Source organism: Falco punctatus, assembly GCF_963210335.1.
Source record: "Falco punctatus genome assembly, chromosome: Z".
NCBI classification, from domain to species: Eukaryota; Metazoa; Chordata; class Aves; order Falconiformes; family Falconidae; genus Falco; species Falco punctatus.
This window is the reverse complement of record NC_137586.1, coordinates 59,838,620-59,859,650: the sequence shown is the minus strand read 5'-3', so window position 1 is coordinate 59,859,650 and position 21,031 is coordinate 59,838,620. Positions and strand designations below refer to the sequence as shown.

The window sequence follows — 21,031 nt, the reverse complement described above, 5'->3', positions numbered from 1 at the left end:
TTGATGTGTTCCAGAAGTTTTCATGGTAAAGGTGACAAAATGAAGAGTTAAGAAAGTCCTTCTAAGGACTAGATAAAAATTTCTGGCTCATATGGTACAGTGATTGAAGGTTCAATAGTCCCTCTGCAGGACATGAGCAAACTGGGAATTCACCTGATAGAGATGTACTGGTATTAATATAGTGCTGGCATCTGTTACTGTGTTTGTACTCTACTCAGTCATGACCAGGGACCCCACCATAGTAGATGTAATGAAACAGACAGTCTCTGCCTTGAGAATCTTTACTTTTCAGCGTAGCTTGAGTTACAGTGGTCTGTCATGTGCCTTACAAACCTTACCTTTCCAATTTCATATCTGGTTTTCATCCTGCACAAATTTGGATTTATTGATGTAAGAGCTGACTGTGCACATAAAGGCATTTTTTGTAAAGGCTGTGCCAAGGCACTGTTAGAGCTTTACCAAGAGTAAAAGCCCTTCAGAAATCTTTTGAGCAATGGTATTCTCTCTAAGCAGCATTTGCAAAGTTCTGGGCATGCATGAGCACTCAAACACATTCAGACTTGCGTTATTCACACTGTTTGCCTTCATTTTAAATAACAACAAAATACAACCTCTCTGTCTGTGCTTTTCTTTCCAAATTTCCCCTGACCCTAAGGCAGCTTCTTGAAGATCTCTTTCTGACTTTACATCATCTTCCCCCTTCACAAAACACAAACAAGGTATTTTGTTGCTTTGCTTAGGTGAGGCAACAGAGGTAACTTTTCATGTGTATGTATATGTCACACACCTAGCATAATACAACATTTATAATTACTTCTGTATTTTTATAAACTGACAAAATTTACAAGCATAGCATAGGAAGCTAGAAATGTTTCTAAATATTTTAAAGATAGTGGCAAGCCCATGAAGATGGACTAGAATAGAATGCTTCTCTCTGCTTTGATTATACTGTCAGCAGTGGTAGAGCTAGACATGGATAATATGAAGTCCATTAAAGTATATAAGGTTTAGTAATATGATACAAAACCCACAAATTCCATGTGGGTGAACATGTTGCTTTAAAGATCAAAAAGAGAAGGTCATTTCTAATAAGACTATGTCTCTTCAAAGGATTTACTTATGCCTAGCTCTTAGAGATGGAAATTAGCAAAACAGATAGCCTGCTTGAAGAAAAACATTTTGTTTCTAGTGATACTAAGGGAAAATCAAAGTACAAAAGTGCTTATGAAAAGTATGAGGAGGATATATTTTTCTCTAAGTGTTCTATTTGATAGTATTAACTTGTTTTATTAGCAATTTACTCTAATACAGTCTTAATATTGTACAATAACTGTATTTGGTTTTGTTAATGCTGCTGAAAGCAGTAATGAGATCTGAGGTTTTTATTTCATTCTAGTTAATAAGTGTTGGTTTGTTGCAATAGAAAAGTATGACATCAGTAATTTATATTGTGCTAGTGCAGAAACGTTAGCCCTAATTTTATGGTATGTAACACAGTTTGCATTTATGAAAGAGAAAGCTCCTTATATGAGAGGAAGACCTGCAAATATTTTGTGTGTAAGCAACTATATGATCTTTTCTTCATCTGTACCTCCTTATATTTCACAACTAAAAGTCCATTCAAGGTAGGATATGCCTTTCATTTATTTCCAGCTGAGCTTTGTTTGTTTTTTAATGAGAAAAAGTACCACAGAGGCAAGAATGATTCTCTAGGAAGCTCAGGCAGCAGTTAGTTGACAGCTTTGCCCTGGTTCATAAACAAACATAACTGTTCTTGCTTTTATGAAAAAAAAAAAAAAAGTCTTTGTCAAGAACAGCTGAGCTTAGTTCTTGTATTGGTTCAGGGCTTGGTTTAGGAGAACAGCTGAGACAGGGCTGGGTCCTTCTGCAGCTGAAATGTCTGCTTTGTCCTCCTGAAGGTGTGAAGGATACCGGCTGCCCTGCACTGAGGTGATTTTGTATTTTCCTGAACTCAACTGGACTTGGCAACTTGAGAGGACAGATGATAATAGTATGACTATAATAAACATTTGGACAGGATCCAAAGTGATGCTGTCTGCCTCATATGAGCCCTCAGCTGCTGGTCACCTCTGGAGGTACCCAGCACTGTGAAGGAGTGGGCTTTGAGATGCTTTGATGTTCTGCGCTTTAGAAGTCTGACTTCAGTACACCAGCCAGGCCAACACAGAGAAGTCTCGTCATTGAATCACCCTCTAGAGCAGATAAGGGACCTTCCTGAGAGAGATACAGGTCTGCATCATGCCAAGAGGAAGTACTGGGCAAATGGCTTAATTAAACTGCATGTCCATGGTTTACATCTCTTACCATACATGTTGATTTTGTTTTGTATGACTTTGATCTGAAACCTACTTCCCATACATGCAGCCTTCAACTAGGTGTATAACCTGCAATGGATTAGAAACTGCAAGAAATAGTATATTCTTTCTGGCCAAGCAGTTGCAATAGGTCGGTTAAATCAACATTAAGTGCTAATGCAGAAACAGTAACTATGTATTGCTTTCTTCCAAGAACTCTCACTAAAATAGCATTTGTATGGCAAGTCATTTCCATTTCCTAGGCTATTTTTAGGTGGTCTCAGAAATATAGTCACTTGTGACAGAGGCCATAATAACCCAGTGCTTTTACACAGTTCAAAGCCAGTGCAAATTAGATATAAGACATTAGGAAATAAAAGTAGTATTTCACAATCTTTTTTCTCTTCGTGTTGTGCACACAGCTTTTATCAAGTCTTTTTCTCCATTGTGGTGCACTTCATGATTTATATTTTGCGTAAAGTGCAGAATATGTCTGTATGTGTGTAGGCATGTATATACACACACACGGAGTTGAGTACAGAAATACAATAGGATTTTTTTTACCTTCATACAGAGGTAGTTGAGCATGCAGAATGAAAGTGAAATACGCATTTGTATTAAGTGCCCTTCTAATACTATGAATTTTAAAACTTCATTTGGATAGTATCCATAGTACTTTTGTCTGTACTAAGCCATAAGCAGTATTAGCTGTGACCTTGCATCTGTTTGTTTATTTGTTTTCCTTGTTAGGTAATTTTTCTTAGTTTTCAAGCGTTGTTGGCAGTCCTAGATCAGGTGGTTTTCCAGACAATATTCTTTCTTTGTCTCTTGGCTTGAGATTTCTGAGACTTGAACTTGCTCAGTATTTTTTTTTTTGTGTGGTCTCATCTTGGTGATGACTAAATACAGACACATGGTAGACTCAGCAGTAGCAAAGATACAAATAAGCTCAATTATGATTTACTGAGGAAGTGTGCTTAATTATTAGGTCTGAGGAATGAATAAGTCATGGATATTCAATATTTCAATTTTCTCAGAATAGAGTCATGTTTATGCTACCAGAACAAAACTTTTGCTGGTATGTTGGAATGGAAGAGCAGACATGCAAAGACTCTTTCAAATTAAACTCAAGTATTGGTAGAAGCTGGAGTTTCCATTGGACCAGTATTTATATATTTTTAATTTTTTATTAACATTTACAAGGATAAAATTATGAGTAAATAATTTCAGGTAGCTTCTTTTTTTGATTAATAATTTTGAAGACCTCTTTGTTGTCCTTAGATATGGATCTTACTTCATGTATGTGCTCAAAGGAGTGTTTTATTAAATTCTAGCAGACTTTTTCAGTTGTAACATTTATGCAAATTTGTAACTTTTTTCTATCTAAAGTCTGAGAAGAATATTAATAACTAATCCTGCATTTACCTGGCTAATTTGCATACATTTGTGCTGTATGGTAAATCACATGAAAACCTACAAGGGAAAGGCTCAGCTCTTCTAACAACTAATAGGCTATTTTTTTCTTTTGACTTGCACAAATCGAGAAATATTGCCTGTGGCAAACATAATGGAAAACTGCATTTTTAATGCTCTCACACATACTCATTTCTTTACAAAGAAAGAAGCAGATGACTGTTCTTAAAAATAAAACTTTCTAAAGCTCTGTAGCGGACAGAAGATATTGGATGCTGAAACACTTCACGTTGGTGGAATTATGATTTGCAGGTTGTATAAGGTTACCTGGATATTGCATTTGACTAATGGGAGTGGTACTGTGCCTGAAAGGGCTAGAGGCAAATCACAGCTATAAATATTTTCTCCTGAAGAGATTGTAACTTGCAAGACTGGGAGAGTGGGAGGACTGCATAAACATTGAGTTTCTGGTTTACAACACACAGTGTCCTGTGTATGGGGTTGCTGCAGGTTCTCTTTTTGAGGTGTTTCTCAGGTGATTACAGAAGTTACACATGCAACCCTTTTAACTGGGCAGTAAGTGTTAGGTGTTTACTCCAGCTAAATGCATGTGGCATCTCAATTTAGTGTGCTAGGGATAAGTTCAAAATTAATTCTCTATTGGCTTCTGAAGTAGTTCTCTTAAGTGCTTGTGGTTGTGAAGCACTTATCAGTGCCAGAATTTGTGTAACACAGAAAGGGTGCTGGTAGTAGTAGATCTGCAATGAACTGAGGTGAGATCTTGGTGTCATTTGTCAGACCTTCTCTACAAGAAGTTTTTTGCAGGGCATCTTAGCAGAAAGCAGAAGAAAACATTCAATTCAGTTAAAAAAAAATAGTGAGAACAGACTTGTGTCTGCAGTGTTTAATGAGCACTGCTTCAGAGAATACTCAAAGTGAACTGGTAATAGAAACTTGAAATACAAAGTAGTAAGACAATTATTATCTGCAGAACGTCTGCAGCATGTTATATCAGGGCCATGAGAAGATGCAGTGAGGGGTGTTGGGTTTCCATGTGAGGAAAGGATGCTTCTTTACCAGTGTCCCCTCATTCTAAAACCAAGTCTGAGTGACTTAGATAAAGGAAGCACTATTTGTACACTGAACGGTTCCAGTTTTGCTGTCTAATAGGGCCCATAGTGGATTGTGCTTTGAATATTAAAAATATTTGTAGTCCTGAATGAGGATTTGAATTGCATGTATTATTTCTTTTTTTCTATACCAGGACTTGCGTTTTAGGAAAAGGTGCAATGCTGTAATTAGAAAGCTAAGAATGAGTGAGGAAGCAAGGAGAGGAAGCTACTGATTACATGTGAATATCAGTAAATAGGATGGTTGAGACAGATTTTATATGCAGCATCCTAATAACTTGCTCTTAGGTTAGGAACTGAGCCTCAGTTGCCAGCCAAACTGCTGCCTGTCTCAGGAAGGGAATACTTAATTACTGCTTTTGTCACATGACTAGCAGGTCCTCATAACCAAGTTACTTTTGAAATTTTAATACCTTTTTTGTGTATTTACTTTTTAATTAGCTTACTTTGTAAGTTGATTGGGCCATATCTTGATGACTCCTTTAAGGAGTTTTTGGGATTTAACATAGTAAATGCAACTGCAAAACTATTGGGGAAACCCCCCCACACACACTGTTTTCTGTGTATGTTACTTCTTGTTCTCTATTTGGGGCTTCCTGCAGTGACTGAAAAACTCCTCTAAGCCATTTCAGACTGAGGAAGGACCTAACCTGTTATTTATATCTAATATATTAAGAATGTGCCATGTGTTTTCTAGCAGAGGACTGTTTAGTAGTGGGATGAAGGGAGCAGGATTTCTTTTTTTCCCCAATATTTAAATATAGCTAGCAAATACTGAAATATTTATGGTTTGGCTTTAGATGAGGAAAGAATAATTTTCTTCACTCCCTTTCCTTACAGGGTATAAAAATGGTAACCAGAATTGGTTCAGTTTTGTCATATGATTTGTCTTTATGGGCCATTTTTTTGATCCAGCTTGGATCTAGTCCTATGTGCAGTAGTTCATTGCATGGGTGGTTTGTGGGTTTTTTTCTAATTCAACTAAAAGAGGTGAAATTTTCATCTCAAGAACACAGAGATCATTACTTGAATGTCTCCTGAACCGTGGAATTGTCTTATTGGGGGGAAGAAAAAAAAAAAAAAAATAAAAGAAAAGACCAAACCAGTTATTTTTATAATAACTGAGGTGTTTTCATATATATCTTGTCATTTCAGAGGGATTTTAGTACGTACTTCCTTCTAATGCCAAGTCTTTATGCAACCATGAAGTCTGTAACATGTTTTTTAAAAGAGAGGCTCAGGAGATTGTCATGAAGTTGCTGGTAAAGGTGAAATAGCGGAGGGGAGAAGTGAAGTGTCACAGGAATTGTAATGACATACAGGAACCAGCAGCTCAAACCAGCAACACTACGGAGTCCCCCCTCTGATTTTCATTGTGATTCATCCTGACATGAACTAAACCAGTTAGACCTTTTTTATTCGAATATCATTCATGGGAAAAAAGAGAGGATATAACCTCCTTTGCTCCTTATAAGGGATCTTTTTTTCCAGAAGTTTCTTTTTGTTGTGCAGCAAGGTTTCAGGGTTGTTTTTTTTTTTTCCCTTGGGAATTTTGGCTTTTGAAATGGAAAGTGTTGCATGGGACAGGTTCCATTAGCGTCAGAGGCTTCCTACTTTTAGAACTGGCCTCTATTTTATAGCTAATACCACCTTTAAAATGGACAAGTAGAAAAGCCTTATACCAAAGCCTTAGGGGCTAACCTGGTTTTGTGCAGAAAGGAGAATGAAATTTCTCTTTGCACCACCTAGAAAGGACATCTTTTCATATACTGTAGCTAATTTCAGTGGAATGTAGCAACAGGAACAGTTGGTTTACCTGGGGAGCAACTAGAACAGATCCCATCTGACAGCGAGCTGTTCTCTTTCTGTTTTTCCAGCGTTCAGCAATGTTGCTCTCTTGCAAGCATGCAAGAGAGTGTCAGGGAGTTTGCCAGACTCTGCTGCATTGGAAACCCATCTTTCCTGAAAGGAAAACAACTTAAAATCACTGAACTTTCTTCTGCTAAAGCACTTCCCTACCCTTAGGTCCTGAAGTCAAGACTTGAATTTTTCCAGTTGCAGTCAGTTTGATAGGAGAGCTTTGGCTTAAACTGATCCCACAATTTTTCATGTAAGCCTAGCTTTTGTTAGGTCACAGCTGCAGCATTACTGCTGCTCCAGAAAAAACATATTTAGCATTCATTCTTAGTAAATGTTTATATGTGCAGTGTATCCTTTCTACTGTATTGCTTTGGTCATTTGGTGTTTCTTTGTAGCTCTTAGTCAACTACTGTCAAACATACCACCCTGATTTGGAGTTTGTCCTCTTTAGCAAGGGTTTGCCATTAAAGCAAGGGTTTGCCATTAAAGCTACTTTAATGTAGAAGAGTAGGACTTAAAAACTTCAACTTTAGTTCAAGCTTTGAGGCATTAACTTACAAAAAACCCCAGATTTAATGAGGGCTCTTGGCTTTCCATAGTAGAAAGCATGTGTTATGTGCTGAACATTTGGAGAAAAAATACCTTGAGCTAGAGGGTTAAAAAAAATATTCCAGCTGTTGCCGTCATATCCTGGACATCTTAGTTCAACAGGCATGGTTTTCATAGGATATTGTTCAAAATATTGCAGAATAAAGAAGACAGAAAAGAGAACAGAACAATACTGACAAAGTAACTGTGACGTGTGTGAGAGGAGGACAGATGATATGAGCCAACCTGACTCTTCCCTGTGGGTGATACATCCGGTCTTAAGGCAAAAACTTCAACTGGTGTGTGTTTTTTCTTTTAAGATGAAAAGAAGAAGGGAGAGAGAGAGGCAAAGAAAGGAAATAAAAAGCCAAATTTATTGCAGTCATGCTTCTTGGCAAGCAGTTCTTAATTTCTCAGGAAGGCCAAAGGTTATAGCATATCCCTTCATCACCTTGGTCTTGGTTGTTGAGGCAGATGTGAGAGAACAGTTTTTCATGATATTTTGTTTTATTATTATTCATTATTATTCCTTCAGAAGGAGTAAAACACTGATTAAAGAGGAATCCTTCTGGGTTTACTGCAGGCATTGACAGTACATAATTTCCCTGGAAAGGAAAAAAGCCCCACTTTTTCATACTTATTGCTAAAACAGTGTCAGTTTCTGGGATGATGACTGAAATGCAAGTGCTGTGGTTGCAGTAGGACTGCAGTTCATTAGATAGTCTATAGTTACAAACCCATGTGAGGACTGGTGGAAAAAGATTTCAGCAGGGAAGAGATTTTAATATTTTTCTTCCAAACAACATGGCCAATCACTAGCTGTTATAGCTAGTTAGTCACTGACTAACAGACTATTCTAGTAAACAGCAGTGAGCAAAACATGCTTATTTTATGGACATAAACAAAAGCATGTAGGCATCAAAGCTAGAACTTGCCTTTAAAAAAATGTGTGTCATGAGCACTTCTGAAATAACTTGTGAGCAGGAAAAATCCATTAGTGATAAAATTACTGTAGGGACATTTTGGCTAATGTTGCAAATGTTACTTCCACCTTTATGCTAGTAATGTGGTAATGACTATAGTATTCTTATCTTTTGAGAAATCTACAACTGTCTGTTTACGCTGAGCAAAGCATTTAGCCAGTTGCATATATTCAATGAGGGCCACAGAAAGGACACAATTTCCTGACTGTAACCACAGAGTGCAAATATTGTGCCCTAAATAACACACCAGTTACTGTAAATGTCAGTAGAGGGAGTTTTGTTGACTTTGATTTAGTAAAAGCCTATAGCAAAGCCAGCTGTTAACACTTCTTAACTGCTTGTCATTGTGAAGGGGGAGCATCATTTCTGCACACTTTTGTCTTTTGATTAAAAGAGGGAAACAATTTTTCAAGCACTTACCAACAGGTGCAGAACCACAGCATTAGCTGTATTGAACTCTTTAATTTGCTCCTTTTTTTGTGTTTGTACGGAGTTTGCTGGTCCTTTTTAGGAAAAAGCTGATGCCTGCCTTGGAAACACATCATCAAAGACTAAGGGAATTTATTTCAAGTTAGTTGAGGAGCGCTTCAAGTGTGAGCTGAGCATGAAGACAGAGTGTGCATTCATATGTCTGTGTACAACACGTTTTAGTTATTTGTCACAAACAGGGACAGAATTAATAAAAATTTATGGAACATGAAAAACAGAACAAACTAATATCTTGCTGGCCCAATCATCTTTTGTAAATCAAGACACCTTCCAATAGTTGCCATTTGCCACAAAATGGAACTTGTTCTGCTCTAATACATAGCTTTTTGAATGATGGAGGAGACTATGCAATGAAATAAAAATTACTTTGTGGTGCTCCAGGCAATATTTTTCAGCTATAGCTTGGATGATTTTTGGAAGGGTAAAAAAAAAAGTGTATGCAAATCGTCTTTTGCAATGGAAAGTCTGCATGCCCAAGTCAAGTTGCTTGGTTGCCAGCATGCATGTTGAATGGCAGGGCAATGTGCAATTTCAAAATTGCAGATGTTGGTGAAGGTTACCAGTATGTTCAGACTGGCAGACAATACACTAGGGAGTCCAGTCTGTGATGGCAGGCGGTCTGGTTTCCCTATGGTCATGGATTTTGATGCAAGCACCATTCTAAAAAGGAAGTTTGCACAGCAGCACTTGTTCCTGGGAAATAAGTAGGTGGTGACACTAATCCTATGTGTATGATCTTTAGCATTAGTGCTAGCCATGTTGTTTTCACTTATTCTTTTTCTTCTGATACAGTAAGTACTCTTAAAATGGAATACTTTGAATGGGAAATGATGGGGGAGAGCAGAAAGAAGGAATAAGCTGGTTTTGATCTGTTATGTAACACAAGGAATCATGTTTTTACTGAAGCAAGTATTTTCTCAACAAAGGCAGATGTATTGGAGCTTATGGAGGCTGACTTTGCTATAGACTTCAATGGTGTGTATTTCTGCTTCTGTGGGACTATATACATAGTTCTGTTTTTAGCATTGTCACCTTCCATGTGATTTTGTTTTTTCATCCCTTTTTGTGTTGCTGAAGCCTATGGCCTAGTGTTTCAAGACTAGCTTTTCTCTAAGTGATCTTAATTATTCTGAAGTGTAATTTTTCAGAGTAGACATCTGCATTACAGCAGAAACTGTATTAAACAACCTCTTGAGAAAAAGGTGTGGAAAGGTGAAAGGAGATAATGAAACATTGAAAATACCATGTGCTTCACTTCTTCAATGTAAAAGAATCAAAAAAGGGATTAGAATAAAATCCGCAGTTCTTCCCCTGCTTTTGCATATGTGGTGGTTGGATGCCAGGTGCCCACCAAAGTGGCTCTGTCACTCCCCTCCTCAACTGGACAGGGGAGAGGAAATATAATGAAAGGTTTATGGGTCGAGATAAGGACAGGGAGGTCACTCAGCAATTACCATCACAGGCAAAAAAGACTTGGCTTGGGGAAATTAGTTAAAATATATTACCATTCACATCAGAAAAAAAAAAAAACCACCTTGCCCCCAACCCTCCCTTCTTCCCCGGCTTAATTCCTGTTTCTCTACCTCCTCCCCCAAGCGGCACAGGGGGACTGAGAATGGGGGTTATGGTCAGTTCATCACATGCTGTCCCTGCCACTCCTTCCTCCTCACACTCTTCCCCTGCTCCAGCGTGGGGTCCCTCCCGTGGGAGACAGTTCTCCATGAGCTCCAATATGGGTCCTTCGCCTGGGCTGCAGTTCTTCACCCACTGCTCCTGGCTGGGTCCCTTCCACAGGGTGCAGTCCCTTAGGAGCAAACTGCTCCAGCATGGGTCCCCCATGGAGTCACAAGTCCTGCCAGCAAACCTGCTCCAGCCTGGGCTTCCCACAGGTCACAGCCTCCTTCAGGCATCCCCCTGCTCTGGCGTGGGATCTGCCATGAGCTGCAGTGTGGGTATGTGCCCCTCCATGGGCTGAGGGGCACAGCCTGCCTCACCACGGGCTGCAGGGGAATCTCTGCTCTGGTGCTGGGAGCACCTCCTGACCTCCTTCTTTGTTGGCCTGTGGGTCTGCAGAGTTGTTGCTCTCACATGGTCTCACTCCTGTCTTCCACTAGTGCAGATATTATTTTTTTCCCCCCTTCTTGATGTGCTATCCCAGAGGCACCACCACCATCGCTGGTGGGCCAGCGGTGGGTCCATCTTGGAGCCGACTGGTGTTGGCTCCATTGGACATGGGGGAAACCTCTTGGCACCTTCTCACGGAAGCCACTTCTGTAGCTCCCCCACTACCAAAACCTTGCCGTGCAAACCCACTGCAGCACAGCAAAGCTACTTTGTGCTCCTGAAGGCTTTACATGCAGAGGCTGTATAATATGTCCAGCCCTTCAGATGAAGGAAGAATAAGGGATATTTCATTTTAGCACAGAAGATGATTTCCATTCTCACTCACTTACTCGTCCACTTGTCTTTCCTTCTTCCCCATTTACAGCTTCTGCGACAGATAATGGAAGGAGATCCTGTCTAAAGCTTAAGGTCTTTGTGCGACCAGCAAGTAAGTTCTTCCGATAAAGCTTTCAAGGGTGGCTTTGTAGTGCATGCTTTATTGCGTGGTCTGGTAAACAGCAGTAAATCTTTTTTTTTTAACTGTTAAATCTCGTGTATCTGTTCTGTACAGCAACATTTGTGTTATGATTTTCATCGTATTTTCTTACCATTTTTCATAAAACTTTGTTTTAAATACATGGCAGTTGCTAACTTGTTGTTTCTTAAATGCAAGACTATACTGGCATTTGGACAAGTGCCACAAACTTTGAAATATAAATATGCTTAATTATATATAGTAAATAGATAGAAAAAAGGAAAGTGGGGAGTTGTGAGGGTGTCTTACTAACATATTTGGCTGTTATCTCTATTTTTGTTATAGACAGCTGTATGAAAACTATAGGTGTTCATGATCGTGTTTTTGATGTTAACGACAAAGTAGAAAATTCGTTAGAACCAGCAGGTTAGTATGCTTAGAGAATCTCTTCTAATGAATTTGTGTACCCCTCTGATGCTTCAGTACTTTTTTTCCTCTTCTCTCTGCATGCTTTGTATGGTACAACTGCTCAGCTTTTGCACATTTCTAGCAGTGCTAGTATCACTTATGATATATTTTCTGTATCCTTTATTAATGCTGGGGAGGAACAGTATTGCTTTATTTGTTTTTGGGATGATGTGGTTTAATAAAATACAGGGTGTGCCAGTGTAAAGTTTTCACCAGCATCCTGAAATTACTGGCCCTTCCAAATCAAACACAGCATGTTGGAAAAACACTCTACTTAGTAACTGGGCCCAAAGTTCTAGAAATAGAGTCGATGGGCACAATTCATCTAGTTTCAAAAGACTATCTGAAAAACAGAACTACTGCTTGTTTACTGCTGGTGCATGACACAGGCATGCAGCTGACACACACACACTCTGAGATATATATACACACATATAAAAATATAAATATAAATATATATATACACACATATTTATATATAAAAATTCCTGTTCTGTTTTTATTAAAGCAAACTGAAGTTTGGGGGGGATGTGTATCTTTTTTTGCAAAACACTGTTTTAAGAATGAGAATAAGCATCATGCTTGCAATGTAAAACCCCTCATCTACCCAGGGCAAAGTTAGATCAACTTCCACCATCAATCAAGCTGATGTGTCACTATGTAGAAAATGTATTGTTTGTATGGCTCAGGTTTATGACAAATAGAAGCATGTTTAATTCTAGGGGTGTGATTAATCCCACCAACTTCAATGGGATAGCTTATAACACTAAAATTAGGCAGGTATATAGGAGAAGTATTTGCAATAGTAGTAATACCGGTTTGTTTTATGTGTACCTACGCTGCGTATACAGTGTTGTATTCAAGTCTCAATAATTAAAATACACAGTTAAATTAACAAATTATACCAGAAAAAAATCACATACCATTTAGCATATACCCTTAAGAACAGATTACCGAGATTTTTATTTTTTTTTTTCTCTTACGCTATTTGAAAGAGACTTCCCCTTTGGTATGAAGCAACATACTATTTTTTTGCTCTTTATTATTTGCAGTTCCTTCAACTGAAAGTCATTATTTATATAGAAGTATCAATAAGGCTTTCACAAGTTACCCAGTTATTTACCTATGAATATGCGATAGATTTTATTCTTTTTCTTTAAGAGGATTTTCAGAACTCTCTTAGAAGTGGGGTTTTTTTTGAGAATTGAAGGTGTTCTCTAAGCAAATCTAAATGCAAGGAGAGTGCATGTAGGTGCATTTGTACTTTTATTAACAGTGTTCTTCTACAGAAGACATTGGGATGATCTTTCCCTATCTTTAGATAACCCATGAATCTAAAAACTCAGTGCACTTTTTTACATTTTGTGATGTGGTGAACATGGGCTTATTAATGTGTATTTCTCCTGTTACTGGTTTACCAAAGAGATCATCTGAGTAATAAAAGCCTGCTTTTAGTGAACTTGCTGAGCATTTCTTTTCAGCAGTGCTGCTCACTTCCCACTGAATGGTTATACCTAACTAGCACCATCACAAAAGCATATCATTAGAAAGCAGCAGGCAAACCATGGAACCAAAATCATACAAAGAACATCCTGCTGTCTAAGATGAAATATTGGTTCTGTTACCAGGAGGAAATAATAGCTTTAATGAGAAGATTTGAAACCAAAAATTTCTACTCCTGACATCAGTGTATATTTGCATTATTATTTGGACCAGTCACCATTAGATAAACAGCTATTCCCAGATCTGCCAGCTGCTGTCACACTTTTCTGCCACTGCCTCGTTGGATCTTGTTGCATGTGATCTGTGCCATGTACTAATTTACCTGCCTCTGATGTGCATCTTCTGCTTCTGTGCTCTCCCCTAGCCTGCCACTGTCTTCTTCCACAGTAGACAGAAGAGTTGAGAGGCAGGAGGGTAATGTTCAGTGGATTATTTACTGTCACCTTTCTTTTAAAAATCACCATTTGCGTGATCTTTGAACCCTTGTAATTTCACTGGATTTGTTTGGGAATTTGTAGGAAACTGGTCTATAGAGACCACACGCTTGTTTCAGAGGTGATGACAGTAATTGGCCCTATTCCTATCCTCCCCTTCTCTTCCTCCTTAACAATAAAAATAAAAAGTCCCTAAACAAAAATTGCAGCTGTGCCTGTCGGGCAAAATTATACCTGAAGCATGTGATCTCAAAAATTCATAGCTGTCAAATTAATTCTTTTCCTAATTACTACTGGCATTCCCAGTCATTAGCAGTGACCTTCCAGATTTTACTCAGGAACTTTGTCCTCTTCATCACTTGCCTTCAGTGTTTAAAATAAAGCAAAACCTTTTCCCCAAGCATTAAAGGTTGTGCAACATTACAACTGTGCACCTCCAAGGAAAATCATATTTGTAAAGTGACTTTAAGAACCACAGATTAATTGTACACTCTAATATACAAGTTCAGAAACCTTGGGACTGAGCTGGGAGAAAACTCAGATGATTTCTTGAAAGAAACCCTTTAATGTTACATGCAAATTAGTTCTTCTGTCAAGAATGGCTCTATAAAAATGACATCATAGAAGACCTCCATATTTTTCATTTAAGAGAAGTAATCTGTTTAGTTTAGGGCTTTTTTTGCTGAATTTTTTCAGCAGTAACCAGTGTTCTAGTCGTGGCAGTATCTGATAGTCAAAGAGAATGAGGATTTATTACTGCTCTAAACTAGTTCTGCCCTATTGTGTTTTAATGCTGACTCATGGAGGTAATTAGGACAAAACTGTTGACATTCAATGTTGCAAATTCAGAGTTATTTGCAATTTTATTGATGATGCAAGAGGTAGAAGGTAATGCACATCATTCTCTTCTGTAGTTTTAGTTCATCAGCAGTGAGTAAATGTTTCCAAACTGGGAAGAGCTGACTCTATATGAAAGGAGGTAGAGCTGACAGTTAGAAAAGGGATATTTTTCCCTGTAACATTTTAGAGTATGATTTAATTGGAAAGCTGCTCTTGTGAAGTACTTTATTCTCATTGTGGTGTTACCAAAATACTAGAGTGTAGCTCAGAAGTGAAATGTGAAACAGCTTTTTGTACTGACAACCACTGGAGCTGGCACTTTTCAGGAGCCAACATTCACTGAAATTTTTAGATGCCTTTGGAGTAATTCTGGAGGAAGAATATTAGGGCCTTGTTCAGGGCCCAAGTGCCTGGGAGGGTCTCCTGGCTGTGCATGGTGAGGAACTGTAACCAAAGTAAATCCAGCCAGTCTCTTTCTTACAAATGTGAACATATTTAAAGCTGATCAGCACTCGTTTTTCATACTTTTACCTTGAGCAGCACTGAAGACCTGTTGATAAGCTTGATGTAATTGTAGCATCAATTAGTGCTGGAAAAAACCAGGATAAATTGCTAATCCAGTTTACCGTGCACCTTGCTGTGTAACTGAACTAGAGCTGAAGAGCCTATTAACCTAAATTATGCTAAGTGCTCTACCTGCTTTTGTGCTAGGTGTCAAGGGTATGAAGGGGAGGGAGCTTGCTTCTAGCTAAAGCTAAGTAACATGAAAGGCTTTATACCAGTGTGGCATGGTGATCCCAGTGTCCTGACTCCTGCTTCCCTTAGTGCCTTTAATTGGAATTGCACCACTCTCACCCAGTGTAATCCTGGCAGTGCATTTTGTTGAGATGGGAGCTACGTGACAGATATATCATAGATACGTCAACGTCTCTTATAAAATGGGGGAGCTTATTAAACTAAGTAGTGAGATACTATTAATTTTCCTGGAAACTTAGGCACTCTGAAATAACTTATGAATACCTTCTGAAGCCACTTCACACTTCCTAAAAAGGTTTAGCTTGTTTCATTCATTTAGTACTAAGAAAATTCAAACCCACAGCTGGCTTTTTATGGCAAGCCTCAGACAGATTACTTTTAAAATAGCCAAGTTAGATAGCTGTGGATATGGATGGCTTTGAAGAGAAAAATACCACACCTGTAACAACACTGATGGTGAATTTGATTTTGCCTGCCTTTTTTTATGTTACAAGCTGTGGCTTTAAAGCTGATCTTCAGTTTACAAAAAACAAGAGCTTTATTTGGTATCATAACTTTAGTATTTGCTGCTGTGTTCTCTTCTGCCACTAATGTATAAGCACATTTTTTTCCCAAATCAGCTGATGCATTTTTCATTAGTTTTAGCAGCATATTTGTAAATCTGCATTTTTTGTTCCATAAAAGATAGTCTCTAACCTATGAGGTTTTCCAGATTGAGTATGTATTCTGTAAAATCAGAGATTGCAATGTGTTAGCCTTTAAAATTTTTTTTCAAGAAAGGGAGACTGCCCTTAGCCCTGTGCATCCCCAGATGCAGTATACTTCAGTGGAAATTTTATGTGTGGAAGTGGAACTTATGCTTGGGCTTACAGGCTGTCATTTCAAATTCAGAAGCCAAAATCTGTAACTCAGTAAGGGGATTAACTGTGAAATTAATTCTGAGCACATGCTACTCTTTCTTCAAGCCTTTTTGAAAACTGGGTGTTTTTATTTAGCTGCCTCCCTATTGACATTGCTATCTAATGAGCCATCCAAAGCTAAAGCTACAGTCTTTTATTAGAAGAGGAATCTTTCGTTCCTCAATCTGCTGAAATCAGACTTACTTTCTGCTCCTCTGGTCTTCAGTGGGAGTTTTGCCAGTAAGAAATGCAGGACTTGGCCCCAAGTTGGTTACATAATGAGGTATTACACGCTTGTGAAAGTCAATGACAGCACAAGGTTCATTGCCCTATTTCATAAAGGCACTGAAATCTACTTACAGTTGTCGGCTCAGTGAGAGTTTATTAAGGATGCAAAATCTCATTGGAATGTATGCTTTCTGTTTGAACAGATGATACCGTACATGAGTCAGCCGAGCCATCCCGTGGTGAGAATGCGGCACAGACACCAAGGATACCCAGCCGGCTTTTGGCAACTCTATTGTTCCTCCTGGCAATGCTTTTGATATTATAGCACAGTATGCTCCGGCAACCTGTCGCAGAAAATATCAGGGTCTTGGAACATCAAAGATCCACCTAACTGCTCATCCCAGGAAAGGGACTTTATTGTTTTTGCAGATGTCAAATTGTTATTTTTCCCTTTTCCCTTTTCTTCTCCCTTTTAGCCTGAACTCAGCAAAAATTTGAAGGGGATAACTAGCTTCAGCACCCATCCCTACCTACCCTATGACTTTCTTAACCCCTCCATATAAATAAAAGGACTCCAAATGAAAATGCCAAACTATAATAGTGACACTAGTGATTCTTATTCTCCTCTGCATTCTCCTTTAAGAAGTCACCTCTGTTAGCTCACTGTGTCATCCATGTGGACAAGGAATAGTGGCAGACATAGTCAGTGAAGGATAATGAAAGTGAATGAAAGCCTGAGAGAGTTTTTCTCTCTGATACAACATTTATGCCTTCTCATTCAGCACTGTAAGATGATCATGCAAGGCATCGTGTCACCATGTCAGGACTGGAAGGGAAATATTAAGAATAGATATAATATAACACCATTTCCTCCAGGAGTTTCTAAATGAACAGGCTTCTGAAAGGGAAATGGGATGTTTCTTACAGGACTGTTTTGAAACATCTTTGACAGTAGAATTTGTGCTCATGAGTAGAAATGCTGTCTTTGGTGAGAGGAAGAAGTTAGTATTTAGGAATGTTAGCACACAGCAGGCAAGGTCAGGTTTAGGAAACTTCACTGGGGGTGTGAGTGCCTCTGTTATTTCGTTTTAAGGGGATAATGCACACCGGATTATTTTATTTTAAAACAAATCACCGTGGTGCTACAATTTTTTTCTTGAAATGCAGAGGCACTTTTGAGAATAAAGTGACCTTCCCCAGCGCTGACTTAGTAGCTGATAGCCTTGGATGCTGCTCTGGGTGTTAATACATACTGAGAGAGGATGTCAGTGGCCAGAGGAAATATGTTTAGGACACAGGATCTCCAGTGTGCTCTTGATTTGTCTCTCCTGCAAGTTCCTCAATCATGGGAATAAACCATACGTAGAAAAATATCCAGGACAGTCTAGTAGCATTGTTTGGTTGGGGGCGGGGGGGTGGGTGGGGGGGTGGGGTGGAGAAAAGAAGTGTGGAATATGAATTCAAGTGTTGATTTTCTTATCTTTTCCCCTTCCAGCACAGTTTGAAGAGTAGAGGAAATGTGTTTATCAGCCAGAGATAAACTAGATGGGCTCCCAAAGACTTAACAAAATATTTTTTTAAAAATCCGCTAGAATAGAAAATACATTATTTAGATATACTTTATGCTGAGAGTGAGTATATATGCTTGTCCTATTTAAACATGTGAGAGAAGTGGTAACCCTTGATGCAATTAGGAAATGGGACTGTCTTGTTTGGTGGAATTAGGAGTGACCCTGTTTAAGGAATCTAAGCCTTGGCTAACATAGAACTTTTACAAGTCATTTGCCAGGAAGCGCAAGCCTTGGGGTGTTTTTTGGCTAGGCTGCTATGAAATTTGGACTGCTAAGCATAGCTAGGGAAATATCAGACGAAGACTGAAGCAGAGCTTTTCTAACAAAAACTGTGATAATTACATTAAATGTGAAATTAAACATGGAGCACATTCAAGCCAAACAAGGATTTTCCGAATTAATTCTGAAGAAAAACGCTGCCATAACAAAACTCAGTGATACCATTAATGGACAGCACTTTGTGAGCTTTTTTTAACGATGAAAAGCTTTCCAGAAGTTGAAGCAGCCCGCTATTCAAACAAGGAGGAAAGGGGGAAGTGATTTTAAGGTGTAAAGGGAGGTTTGTGCATGCTAAACTATGATCTGGGCTTGCCTGATGTCATACACCATGGTCATTAATGCAAGGCTTGTGCTTACAGGAGGAATGCAGGAAATTTCCTGTAGTGTGAAGTGCACACAGTCTAAACAATGAGGGAAGTCAACATCTCATTACAGGCTGTCTGGTACTTTTCTCTGTTTAATGTGGATGTGCTTGGTACACACAGTAATACTTCCTGTAGGAAGGAATTAAAAAGCTTTGGATGAGGTGAGATTCATCAAAATGCACCTTATCAAATGGATTTTTAACCAAAAGTACAGATACTATTGTGTGATTGGTAACCATATCAAAATGACTTTTAGCAATTGCAGGCAGTCATATCGATACTGCCAATTTAATGTAGAAGTGGTGACTTCATTTTTCATCCTTTGTCCCTGGATGGTGTTGGAGTTCAAGATGTATGTTTATCCACAGAAAAGGATTTTCACTAGTCTTACTCCTGGTGAAATTCACCCCTTTGTTTTATCACAGAGCCGTCCTGAGCAGCTAAGGAGCAACACACGTGATGCAGCTGCAAGGCAGCCACAAAACCAGGTGGTGTGGCTGGGAGTGTACTAGACACTGTCAGTTTGATGGTTGATGGCATCAGGCAATCCCAATCATACCAAGTGCATAAATGCTGATGGGCTTTGTGTTGCATTGCAAATCTCTGGATGGTTTAAATGCAGATATTGGTGCAAATTAAGAGGATTTCTGCACCCTTCCCGTTTATCTTCCCCAGCTTAAGTCTGAGGGACTGGTTCTCCCTCAGCCTAGGTGGCTTACTTACTGCCATGAGCTGCACTCCTGGCTGCCAAGGGCACTGCAATGCGAAGCAGGGAAAATAGGGATCGGTGGGTTTAGTGGATACTATGTATCCTTAAATAGACAAGGTAACATTTCGTGTTAGTTTAGAATATTGTTTTGTACTGTACTTACTTGGATGGTGAGGAAAGACAAGTAAAGCTATGTTCTTTAAATTCTGTATTATTAGCAACCTCTGTTGTATATAGTGTTTGATAATAAAGTATTAATTTGTCTTTTGTAAGTGAGAACAATAGACTTTCAGGATATTAAAATCACGTGTTGATTACAAGACAGAGCTTTGAAGCATCAAGTGTGATCATGGCTCAGAACTGAGAGACAAGTGGCCATGACACTGCAGCATACAGAACTCATCTTTGAAAATCATTCATCTATTGCAAGACTTCACAATGTCAAGACCTGGAACAACATGACTTTTGATGATCAATGTTTTGTCCTCAGTGTTTAAAGGTCTGATGTTGGAGCCCTGTGGTTTCTGTGTTAGTTTTTGTTCTTTTGTATCATGTTTGTTTCTAAAAAGGCTTTGGGGATATAACAGCTCTTCTGTTATTTTTTTTCTTTATTTTTTCTTTATTTTTTTTCTTCCTGTTTTCCTTCTGCTTTTGTTTCCATGAATAGTTTTTTCTAGAAAGGATCTTGCCAGTGTCATGTGCGATATATGTATGTACCTGGTTCCAAAAGAACTAGAAACAAATTTGGGAGATACTGAGAGTAGATGGGTAGATTGTTTCCTTTCCTATATAACTTTGGAAGGAAAATGGTTGTATTTGTACGTGTTGATTCCCATCCCTAGCCCTCAAAACTGAACTTAATCCATTGCCTTCTGAGAGCAATGGTTCAGTTGTTTTCAGAGGCTTAGAGTTAACTCTTCCCCTCCTTTCATTACACTTGGATTTTGTAATCACCAGTTTTAATGTACAACCCTCCACACTTCCCTCTTCTTGCCCTTCCTCCTCTCCCACCCTCCTCCTTTTTTTAATTTGGAGCTGTGAATGGGCAGATCTGTTTCTGGTCTGGCATCACTGAGTTTTTCCCATGCATTTGCCCTCGAGCTTCTCGGATGTGAGACAAATCTCCCTACAATAGGCTTGCTGCCATTGTCTGTACAGTTTAATAGATGCTGGCATGTTGGAGGTTACCCATGAGTCTGCGAAATCCGCTTTCCATGCTTACTCTTGACACCCCATTGAAGACACTCATTGTGTATGCATCTGGGTATGAAAGTCCAGCTCAGTGTGGTCCTGTGCTTGTACTGCCCTGCTTTGCAGTTTCTTTGCACTTACTCATTGAGTGCTGTTTTTGAAATGCTTACATTATATGAACTTAAAAGAAAATGTTTAAAAGAACAAAACCCCACACACACAAAAAAACAAAAACCACCCCAAATCCCTGCCCCGTAAGATCTGTATTTGTATATACACGTGTCCGTACAATTATACCTAAATAAAATTAAAGATTTTCATCATTTTAATTGGTTCTTTTAGGCTACATTTTTCTTCAATTAATTACGTCTTTATTTTGGGAGCTATTTGTACCTACCTTACATAGAGTCATAGAATGGTTTGGGTTGGAAG

The 21,031-nt window shown here is 38.7% G+C and overlaps 1 protein-coding gene across 1 annotated transcript in view; it reads left to right on the top strand.

Moving 5' to 3' along the window:
- Positions 1–20,928, top strand: part of EFNA5 (ephrin A5) — a 214,845-nt gene extending 193,917 nt beyond the window's left edge. The window contains exons 4-6 of the mRNA XM_080371975.1: positions 11,267–11,329; positions 11,702–11,782; positions 16,688–20,928. Coding sequence (XP_080228101.1) covers positions 11,267–11,329; positions 11,702–11,782; positions 16,688–16,809 — 266 coding nt within the window. The 3' untranslated portion in view covers positions 16,810–20,928. The remainder of the gene's footprint in view (positions 1–11,266; positions 11,330–11,701; positions 11,783–16,687) is intronic.
- Positions 20,929–21,031: the final 103 nt, after the last annotated feature.